At 54.5% G+C, this 12409-nt stretch overlaps 1 protein-coding gene across 1 annotated transcript; it reads left to right on the top strand.

The window, feature by feature from the left end:
- The first annotated feature begins 404 nt into the window (after window positions 1-404).
- LSM4 (LSM4 homolog, U6 small nuclear RNA and mRNA degradation associated) lies at window positions 405-12135 on the top strand. Its single transcript, XM_031437643.2, has 5 exons — window positions 405-556; window positions 4675-4716; window positions 6700-6798; window positions 9357-9540; window positions 11453-12135. The coding sequence occupies exons 1-5, from the start codon at window positions 554-556 to the stop codon at window positions 11542-11544; spliced, it is 420 nt and encodes a 139-aa protein (XP_031293503.1). The 5' UTR covers window positions 405-553; the 3' UTR covers window positions 11545-12135.
- Window positions 12136-12409: the final 274 nt, after the last annotated feature.

Here is a 12409-nt window from a genome sequence, read left to right as displayed (position 1 = left end):
ACAGGGAGGCAAACAGAGGCTGAGGGGCACAGCCGAGATTCCAATCTACCAAAAGACGTGCCTTAGATAACGGTCAACTACAATAATGAAAATCAGCAGAGTAAGAGCCCGAAGGGAGACATTACGCACATCTCAATAACCACGGAGTTTTCGTTCCTCCATTTGGAAACTGACGGCAATAACCGAATTTGTCCACCCGGTGGAGCCTCCGCGATCAGCCTAGGGTTTCACTTGCGCATGCGCCCTTACCCACAAGGCCTCCTGCGCCGGCGCACGTTGCTCCACCCCCTTTTGCAGCTCTCACAGCGGCACTTTACGATTCTGTCCCTTATTTCTCCGGTGGGAACACGGCCTGCCCCACCCCTCGGGCTTAATAGGTCCCGCCCTGCTTTGCTTGGATTGGTTGTCCATCTCATGAGTCCCGCGCTGACTGGCTTGCGTCACTGCCACTCCATTTCAGGCTTGTGGCGCGCAGCGGGGCGGCTACCGGCGGGAAGGTGATCGGCGACGGCGGCGGCGGAAGTGGCCGGCGAGCCCGGTCCCCGCCGACACCATGGTGAGGGCAGGGGAACGAGGGAGCCGGCTGTCGAGGGCCTTCGGGGCGGGTGCTGGGGCAGGGATAACCCGGAGGGATCGTGCAATCGGGGCCTCGAGTTCTGCCCCCGGCCCGAGGTGGGGGAAACTGAGACTGAAGAGGGTAGGGGCTTTTCTCAGAACACCCAGCACGATGTTGTCAGGGGAATTTGGGATTGGACGAACGTGTTATCATAGTATAGCGGCCTAGCCTCACCGTACCCATTTTGCGTATGGAGAAACTGAGGCCAGAGAGGACGGGAACCCATCGAAGGGCACGGTGAATGCAGCAGTTTTCGGGCAAGGAAATGGTTCCGAGTGCATTCTATCCAGTCTAACCTAATAGTTAGGAAAGCTGGAGTGCCAGAAGTAGGAGACAGGTCTGCGTTCTCAAATTAAGCCAATTTGAAGAATTTCATGGCTTGTAAGGCCCTTAGGATACTAACCGCACAGCCTCCTGTGCCACTTTTCAGACTGAAAAATAGACCTAAGAAAGGATTTGCTTCTCCCTGGGTCACATGGCATGTCATTCCGGGGGGTGGGGGGCATTTTGAGCCAAGGATGGACTAAGCTCATCCCAGTTCACAGAAATAAAAATCAATCGAGGACCTGACAGGAAGCCTCCTCCCCAGGGCCATGCTGCTCACAAGTTGTGAAAGTTGTGGATGTAAGTCAGAGCGTGCCTGGGCCTTCAGTGTACGACAGGGAAATGGAGGTCCATCCAGAGGACTTTAGAACTGGGAACCTCCTGGGAGAGTGGCTGGCCCATCAACACCTGAGTCGCTCTGAGATGGTTGCTGCACATTTCTCAGAGCCCGTGATGAGGGCTCACACTAAATCCTTCTAGTCGATGTAGAGATGGAGAGAAGGGAGCAGATTCCTCTCTGCTGGAGGGTAGACTTGGTTGAGGGAATGGGTAGAGCTGGAAGAATCCATCTCTGTTAAGCTCCATGGAAACAGGATCTTTGTTTTTTATCCCTGGTATATTCCCAGATCTTAGAACCATGCCTTTGTGAAGTACAGATTCATTCATCCAGTCTGTTGCCATCTTCTGAAGAGTTTTCAGGCATGGACAAGGCATGACACACCGCCTGTTCCCTGTGGTCGGGACAGGGCCAGAAGTGGAGATCTGAGTAACAGCTTCCTGAATCGGGAGCCTTAGGGCACCATTAGGTCTAGTCCTGTATTGGTCTGGACCTGAGGGCCAGACACCAGACATTCTGAGAAAGGAACTTGCATTCCTGAAGCTTTTTTGTGACCTTCCCAGCTCCAGGTGGCCCTGTCTCCCCCTGAACTGGGTGTTCAACCCTCTTCTGTCTCCCTGGCACCTTCCTCTGTCTTTCGCTTCCCGCTCCCTGGCTTTCTGTTTCACCAGGATCCTCCCCTTCCCCTTGCCTCTGTCTCCAGCATAGTTCTGGGACAAGGATGTAGAGGATGGCAAGACGTGGCCACTGCTCCAGGCCATTGCAGTCTTGGAGGGCTATCCCAATGCCACCTCCCCCTAATCTGAGCCTCTGCTTGTCTGTGGGGTTGGGCAAGTATCCCCCTGCCCTAAGTGTGTCCTTAGGTGGTATGTGCTGTATTTGGTCAGCAAATATTTACTGAATCCCTCTCATGTGCCTGGCCCGGTGTTTGGCACTGGACAAAGTCCACACCCTCTGAATTTTCCAGTCTAGCAGGAGGCTTGGCGTTTCCAGTCTAGCTAGGGAGACATAATAAATAAACAAGTTAATTAGAGACTGGTTACGGCCTATAATAGAAACAGCAGAGGGTGGCCCAGGTGGAAACCTTGTTCCCTAGATGGGGTTATAATGAGGGCCTGGCTGTAGGCGGATCTACCAGCCAGAGGAAGGGTACCCCAGGCAGAGGGAACTGAGGAACAAAGGTTGGCCAGCAGCAGCAGGTGGGGTGTGTGAGGAACAGAGCAGGCCAGTTTGCTGGAGGCGCATCAGGCCTGGCTTTGCTGCCTACCTAGGGAGTGGGTGCACAGGAGGACAGTTGTGAGCAGGTGCTGGTCCCATCTGCATCGCAGCGGTACTTGGAGGGAACACTGCCAGCAGCAGCTGAGGAGGCTGTGGGTCCTCCAGTAGCTGGGATAGGGTCAGAGCCAGAGAGAAATTGGCATAAAAGCTGCATATGCCATGAAAGGCCATCTCTGGGTCCCCTGCTGACAGGCATCAGCCTGCTTTCCCCAGGTTTACCGGGACCTTGCTACATCCCTGAGTAGGTCCCTCCTGCTCTCGCCGCTGGTGCCTCATCTAGAGGGGCCTTGGCTGTACTGCTCCGACCCTCCCTCCACCTCTCAGCACTGAGTCCATCTTCACTCTCCCCTTCCAGGGCTAACCTGGTTCTGTCCGCTCTCTGGTGATCTGGGAGGAGGACCCAGGTGTCTCATCTCCCCAGTCCAGGTACCCACTGGGGACACAAGAAAACAGGCTTGCCCAGGAAAGCGCAAGGCTTCTCCATAGTAAAGTGCCACCTGGGTGTGTGGCTCCTGCAAGCCCTTCTGAGCCTCCTGTTCTTCCTCCACGGCTCGCTGCGCCCAGGCAGCATCACACAGGTGCATTCCAGAGGTGAGGGCAGGAGCTGCAGGTTGGCCATGTTGGGACCCCAGTTGGCCTGCCTACCCACCCACCCTTCTCAGAGCAGCCATCTCTTTCCACGTGGCCCCTTCCTCCTTATCTTGCCCTTCCAGGAAGCCAGTGCAGGAAGTGGGCTTGGGCCTGGCTTCCTGTCGCCACTGGATCTCCCCCCGCCCTCCCGCCCCTGGGTGGCTCTTCTCAGGGAAGGCCCATGGGATGTGGGATTTCCCCTCCAACACACACCAAGCCCTTCCATAGAGAGCCATCCTCTGGGCATTGAGGGCCATTTGTGGCCTCCTCGCAGAGAGGCCTCTGGTTCCCACCAGTTGGAGAAGAAGCTGCCCCCTGTTGGGAACGTGAGGGCGGCCTGAAACTCCCCACAAAGAGCTCCTGGGGGTCAGGCCAACTTAGAATTCCAAATTGCTAGGGCAAGGTATGGTCCTCTCTGAAGCAGTGTCTTGTCTTGTCTTGTGGGGCTCTTGGTCTAGAACCTTCACCTGGCTGTACTGGATAGGCTGTCACCGGACCCTGGACCCCAGCACTGCCACTTGAGTGCCCCTTCTAGAGACCCAGAGGCAGGCCCCAGTGTATAGGTCATGATTTGTGTTCCCAAAATGAAAAGAGCTGATTTTTTCCCCAGTTATGTTTGTTATAAAAAAGAAATTTAGTAAAGATGGAAAAAGAACTCTCTTGAAAGTTCACCTTACCCAGATGAGTTTTTAAATTCCATCCTTTATCTGCTATCATTGCAGTAATCACAGACTTTTTTCCTGAAATGTTTCTTCCTCTCATCTGGTGAATTCCTCTCCATGAACACCCAGCTCAGATGTGGCCTCCTCAGATCGAGTTAACTCCCAAATACACCTGGCCGAATCACTCTTGGTTCTGTCGGGGCTGCCTTCTGAGGCGTGGGCTCGGCAGGAGCTGGCTCCTGGCAGATGGGGTCCAGCGAAGCTCTGTCTCTCACTAGCTTTCGGTTGGGCAAGTTCCTCAGTCTCGAAGCCGCAGTAGCCCCATCCGTAAAGTGGGTGTGATGATAACCATCAGTGATGCTGAAAATGAAAGGCCTAGCTAGAGCTGTGTGTATTAACATGGATACGTCTCAGAAGCATCAGTTGAGCTAAAAGACGCAAGTAGCAGCAGGACCTGTGTGCTTTGATGCTATTGATAAGCTTGGAGGGCTACGCCTGGTCCTGTCGGAGGTGTAGGTGTATACAGCATGAGCCACAAAGAAATGCCCAGAATGGTCAGCATCAAGCCCAGAGGGCAGCTGCCTCTGAGATGGCAGGGGTAGGGGAAGTGGTTTCTGAGACTTTTCTGTCCTAAACTGGGAGGCAGGTATATGTCCTGGGGTTGGGCAGTTAGGATGTGTTTCTATGGAGGGATGAACACTTCTGCACCCCCAGTGCTGTGATGAGCTGGCAGATTTGTGGACACTGAAGCTCCAGGCATGCCCAGAGCGGGGGGCTCCACAGCCCTGATGAAACAGACCAGTCATGTGCTTTTGTCTGCCTTTCAGCTTCCCTTGTCACTGCTGAAAACAGCTCAGAATCACCCAATGGTGAGTACGTGCAGGTCTGGGATGGCAAGTTTCAGTGGCTTCCAGCCTCAGCTCAGGGTCAGGGACACTGGGCAAAGGGTGAGGTGCCTCCAGCCAAACCTGCTTTCTACCTGTCCATGAAACAGTGGTTTGACCTCTTCCCTCTCCCACACATCTCAGGACCTGTATCATTGCTGCTGCTGCTCAAAGTAATACATGCTTATTTAAAATGTCAAATAGTTAGGGGATGGTATAGCTCAGTGGTAGAGTACATGCCTAGCATGCTTGAGGTCCTGGGTTCAATCCCCAGTACCTCCTTGAAATAAATAAATAAATAAATAAACCTAATTGCACCCCCCCAAAAGTTTTTAATTAGAAAAAAAAATCGAATACTAGAGAGACCTAGAAAGCAGAAGCCCCTCTTCATTTACTTCCCAGTTATTTAACTAATTCTTTGATACATACATGTCCAGACTTAATGTGTATGTAAATGTGAATGATTTTTTAAAAAAATCTTATTTATTTATTATGAAAGTATAATTGATTTACAATGTTATGTTAGTTTCTACTGTTCAGCTGAGTGATTCAATTACACATATATATATTTTTTATTTTTATGTGTTTTATTTATTTTTGGTAGGGGGAGGTAATTAGGTTTGTTTATTTACTCTTAGAGGAGGTATTGGGGATTGAACCTAGGACCTCATGCCTGCTAAGCTCACGCTCTACCACTAGAGCTATACCCTCCCCCCATATATTGTTTTTCATTATAGGTTGTTTCAAGGTAATGAATATAGTTTGCTTTGCTACACAATAGGACCTTGTTTTTTATCTAGTAAATGTGAATGATTTTTTTAAAACATGGATGTGCTCGTGCAACACATATTCCCTAAACTGCTTTTGTCCTTCGTGACCCAGTGTGGGGTCTGTCAATAGGTTTTGTGGTCTTCTGTTTTTGGATTCAGATATTATTCACATACCATACAATTCAACCTTTTAAAAGAGTACAATTTGGGAGCATTCAGTCCATCTCCTACGTTGTGCCATGTGCCACCACCACTTCTGTGCAGTTCCAGAGCAATCCCGTCACCCCAAAAGGCAACCCCGTCTCCCTTAGCAGTTGCTCTCACTGCCCCCTGCCCCCTCAGCCCTTGGCAACCACTCATCTGCTTTCTGTCTCTGGATTTGCCTGTTCTAGACATTTCCTGTAAGTGGGATCATATACTGTGTGGCCTTTCATGTCTGGCTTCTTTCAATCAGCGTGATGTTTTTGAGGTTTGTCCATGTTGTAGCGTGTGTTGGGGCTTCATTCCTTAAGGCTGGATGATACTCCATTGTATGGACACACCACGTTATATTTATCCATTTGTCCATTGGTGATGTGGTGGACATTTGGGTTGTTTCCACTTTTTGGCTATTTGTGAATATTTTGGCTGCCATGAACATCCGTGTATACATTTTTCCATGGATGTGTTTCTTCATTTCTCTTGGGCAGAGAACTGAATTGATTCTTTTTTAAATCTCACCCTTTTCCCTTCCCAGCAATAGCATGTTTTCAGAATTACGTGCTTTTCCCCAAACACATCAAAATAGACGAGTAATTATTGCAATGAAAAACAGTGTTTCGAGACCATCAATGCTCAGGCATATGCCATCACTGGGCACCTGCCCCCTGGGACGCCTCCTGGCCCCTGGCCACCCTGTTACCCTAACCTTACTCGTTCCTTTAAAGATTTGTAGGTTTTTTTTTTTTTTTCCCACCAAGAGGAAAAAAAAGTGGCTTCATTGTAGTGCCCAGCAAAGCGTATAGAGAAAGCAGAGCACATTGCTTCTAAGACTAGGTCATCACTGAAGAGGGTTGGGGCACTATATGCTGTGGCCACTGGGTCCTGAGAAGAGCCGAGGATGTGTCTGAATGGGGCCCAGTGAGAAAGACCCACTCTTAGGCTTAAGGCTCTACCTTCCTTGGGGCCCAAGACTAACGTGGAACCCACTTCTCTCCAGTTGGTGGAGCTCAAAAACGGGGAGACATACAACGGGCACCTGGTGAGCTGTGACAACTGGATGAACATCAACTTGCGGGAGGTGATCTGCACATCCAGGGTGAGTCCCCTGTGCCCCGAGTTTGCGCCCGCTGCCTGGGGGCCCAAGGACAGCACCGGTATGGTGAGCACCAAAAGTGGGGGAAGTGTGGCTGGGAATGTGCACTTGGACCTGGGGCTTACTGAGCCTCAGCATTCTCACTTCCAAGTGGGGTGAAGGCCCCTCCTTGGGCCCCGTGGGAGGAGTGGGACGGGGCATACTGCAGCCTATACTGTAGGTCATCCTGCTGTGGTTGACTCCTCATGGCGGGCGGGGCCCGAGGGACTGGGCAGGATGTGGAGGGAACAGACGGACAAGGCTCCAAGTCTCTAGTGCCCTGGACTCTGAACCTGACCCTGAGGGACTTAGGCCTTGGGGTACTTCTGGCTGTAAATACCTGCTCTACAAGGAGGGGGTGGTCTCTGGGCCCACCTCTCCTTGTCAGCCTCTGCTGCCTTTGGTCCTGGCTGTGGGCATTGCCCACCATTCAGGCCGTGGTGGCATGGCCCTGGGATGTCCAGTCCACCTGGTGGCTTGTTTACCTCCTCAGACCTGAAACCAGGAAGTACAGGGCCAGGGCTGGGGAGAATGTCACCCAAGGTCAGAGGCCTTCCCCGCGTTGGGGTGATCCACAGAGTGCCGAGGATGAGGACGGTGGTGAAGGCTGGACTCCCTCCCACTAACCTGCACTGGGTTCTGCTAGAGCTTTCCTTTCACCTGGATTCCGGTCTCCGGGAGGGCATGACCCCCTCCCCGCACCTGCTCAGCTCTGTGACCTGCTTCTTGTGACCGAACTCCTGGTGGCAGGTGTCTGTTTCCAGTGTGGCTGCAGTGTCCAGCTGAGTGCATGTCTTCCTGCACACAGCCCATAGGCCTAGGATCTAGAACCAGTCACTGGGTCTCAGAGCAAGGTCAGTCCAGCCTCCATGGCCAGCTGAGTCTGGACATGTGGCTCCCCCCACTCTGTGACCCAGTGGTTGGGAGGAGAGGCTGGTGTGAGGTACGATCTCACTCAGGCCAGGGGCGTCCTCATCTGTAAACAGGTAGTGGCAGCCCCTCCCTCCCTTGGGCAGCGGGCTGAGAAACCACAGAAGAGCAAGGGTTGAGAGGCATTTAGCTGCCCCCATGAAAAGCAGAAGAAGCTGTGTTCCTCCTGGGAGTGTGCTGGGCTTGGCCTGTCCTTAGCTGAGGGAAAGTTGAGCCCTGAGCGCCCAGTCCCAGCCCTAAGCTTCCACAGAATCTTTGTTTCTGTCTGGCTGTACTTTGGATCCCCAGGGACTTGGCCCCTCAACTCCCCTTTCTGGGAAGGAATGCTCTGAGGCCTCTTGGGTTTCCTCTATGGGTTGGGGGCTCTTATGTGTGTTCCTGGGAAGAGTTGGTCTTCAAACATTCCCTTTGTCCCTGCCTAGTGCCTCCACTGGGCTGGGCCGGACCGACCCAGGCACCGCTGACAAGTGTCAGGCAGGAGGACTGGGGATTTTGAGGAGGCTGGAAGCAAAGCCTGTTGATGGCTAGAGTTAATCAGACAACGAAAAGGTGGGAACAGCGTGTGCAGAGTGCTGGGGGCCAGAAGCCCACTGTGTGTGTTCCCGAAAATTCCAACTGGAAGGCAGATTGAGTGCTGAGAGAGGGCAGCCAGGGTGGGGCTGGATCTTGGGCCCTCTGGAGCCACGCTGAGGAGTTTGGATCTCATCCTTGGGCTGACAGGGTCCTGATTGGGATCTAAGCAGGGAGATGTCTTGGTCTGATTTATAGGGGCGTGTGGGGGTGGGGGAGAGCACTGCCCTGGCTTCTGGCTTGGGGCAGCAGGGGTGGGGCTGAAGAGCTCATCTGATGGAAGAAGCCCTGGTCTCCTGCCCAAGGGCAGCAGGAGGAGGCTGGCAGTGGGGAAGGCCTTGTGCTGGTCACAGGGTGTATGGTGGAGGGGGCGGGGCATTCTTCCTATGAACAGCAGGGTTGGCGTTGCCCTAGAGTCTGCAACGTTACAAGCCCCCTTGTCTCTAGCCTCCATTAGCTCCCCTGAAAACTGGCATCACTGGAGCAGCCCCTGGCTGGCGCCAGACCTGCCTCCCCACCCCTCTCCTAGCCCTCTTCACCTGTCAGGCAGAGTCTCCATCCTGCTCGCGGGTGTCCCCTGCCCAGCTCAGACCCTGTCAGGAGATACTTGGGTGAAGGAATGAGTCAGGACATGTAGAGAGGGTTCCAGAAGATGAGTTCTGGGAAGCTGGGGGCAGGAGGTGGAAGGAGCTAGGCTGTGGCAGCACCTGGCATGTGGGACAGACTCACCCGTCTTTGGGCTTCGGGCTGCATCCCACACCCGAGGGCAGGCTGAGGACACAGAGGCCTTCTCACGTGGCCCCACCCCACCCTCCTCATGTTGGAAGGGCTGTCCAGGGTCTGGAGAGATCCTGCTGGAGGGGGACCCTTCTCATGTCATGTCCAGGACAAGAACTTTGCAGCCTGAGAAGGTGGTGCCCGGCACAGGCGGCCTGAGGGGACAGATGCTGCCCGTGCTGTCTGCATCCATTCTGCGGGGACAGCCCCTCTTCCCCAGATCAGACACCTCCCTTCTCGTGCAGGATGGAGACAAATTCTGGCGGATGCCTGAGTGCTACATCCGCGGCAGCACCATCAAGTACCTGCGCATCCCTGATGAGATCATCGACATGGTCAAGGAGGAGGTGGTGGCCAAGGGCCGTGGCCGAGGTGGCCTGCAGCAGCAGAAGCAGCAGAAGGGCCGTGGCATGGGGGGTGCCGGGCGAGGTAGGCTCCCCTCTCCCCCCTTCTCCCCTAGCAGGCTGGCCACCTGAAGCTGCCAGGGCCTCCCCACTGTGGGGTGAGAGCAGCACGTGGTGTCTGTCCCAGCCCAGTGTTGACATTCTTGGCTGGTGCCGTCACGGTGCCCCAGGCCTGGCTCTGAGCCCCTCCTACATAAAGCTGAGGGCTCATGACTCACGGGGTGCTCCTGTGTGGAACGGCTGATGCTGTTGGGAGCCTGGCTGAGTCCTGGTGGTCAGTGCTGACTCCCCCGCCCACTGGGGCCCTCCTGCAGTGGCTCTTGATGCTCCTTAACTCCAGGTCCAGCCCAGACTAACCCAGCGGGACTCGAGCCCTGCCTCTGTTTCCTGGCAGGTGCTCTGGGCATCTCCCCGAGGAGGCTCAGTTTCCGCTCTGCAGAGAGGGTTCCATGGTGCCTGCCTCATCAGGCTGCTGCTGAGGACCCCTGGTTCAGGGCCAGTGTGGGACCCTTCCCTGCTGTGACTCCTTATACAAAGCTGGCATCATATCATGCCTTTTTGATAGATTCCCACCCACACCACCCTGAGATTATAAATCTGGCATAAAATTTAAAAGCTGACTTGTGCAATCAGCTGTGGCCTGAGCCCAGAGGCCATCTGCAGATCCCACCCCTCCCCACCTCTCCCGCCCAGCTCTTGTTCTTAGAGGGACCTGGTTTTGTCTCTTCCATCTGGAGGGGCCTCCTGTGTGCCAGGAAGGACACAGCAGCCAGCCCTGAGCCAAGGCTCACGTGTTGGTCAGTGACATGTGAGGAACCAGAGGAAAGAGGGCAGAAGGGCATTCCAGGTGGAGGGTAGCCAAGGCCTGGGTGTGAGCAGGGCCCTTGGGGGTTTCACGACCTGTCCTGAGGGCTGGGCTCTTCACTGGGGGCCACCAGTGTTCAATAAGCTGCCCGAAGGAGCTGGGAGGTTGGGGAGAGTGGCTTGCTGGGGCTGCTCTGAACACAGGCCATGGGGCCCTCACCAGCAGGTGGAAATCTCGCAGGAGCCCCCAAGTGGCCAGGCTCCCCTTGGCGACGCTGGTCTTGCCCTGTGAGAGATGAGGTTAGGCAGACCCTGCCAGCATTGGCTTCTGTCCCCAAAGGGCCCCCCACTGCATATTTGTGGCAGAAGGGGGCTGTGTGTACATTTCTGTGTCCCCATGCTACCCTGATCCTTCTGGGACCTCCTTGGGCAGGGGCACACCCGATCCTCAACTACTTGCTTCCTTCCAGCAGCACTGCCACGTGCTCCATGTAAAATGTCTTTTGGAAATAGCCCCACCGCTGGCTGCAGAGGTCGGAGCTCAGGAGGCTCCCCTTCCCCTCTCCAGGCTGGATACACAGGAGACCCCCCAGTCATTTCTCTCCTGGGACAGACATGGGCAGTGCTAGAGCCAGGGAGGCCTGGGTCGCCTGGTGCAGTCGCCAGCCTCACAGCTGGGGATCATTGCCTCACCCCTGGACTGAGTCCAGCCCTTGTCCTAGCGTTGTTCCGTCCTCCTCCTGGAAGCCCTTCTGGCTTTGTCCTTCCAGTGACCACCCACCATCTTAGCCCCCCGCCCTCTTCCCAGGACGCCTGCCCCTAGCCCCAATGTGACTTGGTGCCAACCTCTGTCCTCTCTGGTATCTCTGGCTCCCCTGGGAGGCCTGGTCTTGTCCCTTGTCACACTGAGAATGTTCTGGAGCACTACCTATGCCCTGCCCCTCCACCTCAGGTTTTCAGCCTGCCCTCCTCTTTGGAGATACTGTCACTGCCCCCACTTTACAGAGGTGGAAGCTGAGGCTCAGAGGGGTTTGATGACTTGGCCATAGTCCAAGGGTTCCCATCCCTGTTCCCAGTCCACTGTGGGGCCTCCCAGCCCAGCTCCGCTGCAGCCCCTTTCCTCTGTCCCACAGGTGTGTTTGGCGGCCGGGGCCGAGGCGGGATCCCAGGCACTGGCAGAGGTCAGCCAGAAAAGAAGCCGGGCAGACAGGCAGGCAAACAGTGAGCCACCCTCCGTTCCGCAGAGGCTGAGCTGCCTCTGCCACCACCACCGCCACCGCCACCACCGAGCATCTGCTCCCACCCCCGAGGCTGCTTTTCTACTCTCCAGTTCATGAGTCAATTCAGAACAAAAAGAAGAGGCAGGTGTCGGGGGAGGACCCCTTGCCTGTCATCTTGTGAGCCTCCTCTTTTTTTTTTTTTTAAGCCAGCAGTTCTACAGTTGGAAATGTTATTCTGTGCTTCTGGTTTGGTGAAGTCACAGCCAACTTGATTCCTGGAAGATCCTGTGTTTAATGCATCCTTAAAGCCCGCGCTCTTGTTTTCAGGGCCGGCATTTTTCCAAACAGGTTTGTTTTGCATTTTGTGTTAGACCCCCGTGTGGCGAACAGATGGGAGGTTTTTCATTTTAAGCTGTTTGCACTGAGATTGACAGCCTGGAGAGTTTCCTGAAACACGGACCCTGAAATTGCCTTTGCAAAACAAATCCGGACTAATGGATGCCTCAGAAGCTGTCCCAGGGTGACGCTGGGCCCTGTCCCTTCGCCTCCTCTCTCCCTCTTTGTGTTACAGAAATAAAAACAAATACAACTACAAATGGCAAATCCATAATTCCTTTGAACCGTTGGGTTCATCTTGTGTGTTCTCAGGAAATCACAGACCCATGAAAGAAATTTCCTTTTGCAGGCTGTGGCCTCTCACTAAGGGGAAGCATTTCACCGGGGCACAGGTTGCAATGTCCCTCAATGTCCTCTTACGAAAGTTGAAAAGCAAGACTGGTGCCTGGGCAGTGGGGGAGAGAGTGGGAGCCGTGTGGAGGTGGGGGAGGGAAGTCCTGGGCGGGAGCCAGCGTGACACCCACATGGCCTGGC

Source organism: Camelus dromedarius, chromosome 27, assembly GCF_036321535.1.
Source record: "Camelus dromedarius isolate mCamDro1 chromosome 27, mCamDro1.pat, whole genome shotgun sequence".
Lineage (NCBI taxonomy): Eukaryota > Metazoa > Chordata > Mammalia > Artiodactyla > Camelidae > Camelus > Camelus dromedarius.
This window is presented reverse-complemented; position numbering and strand designations above follow the sequence as displayed.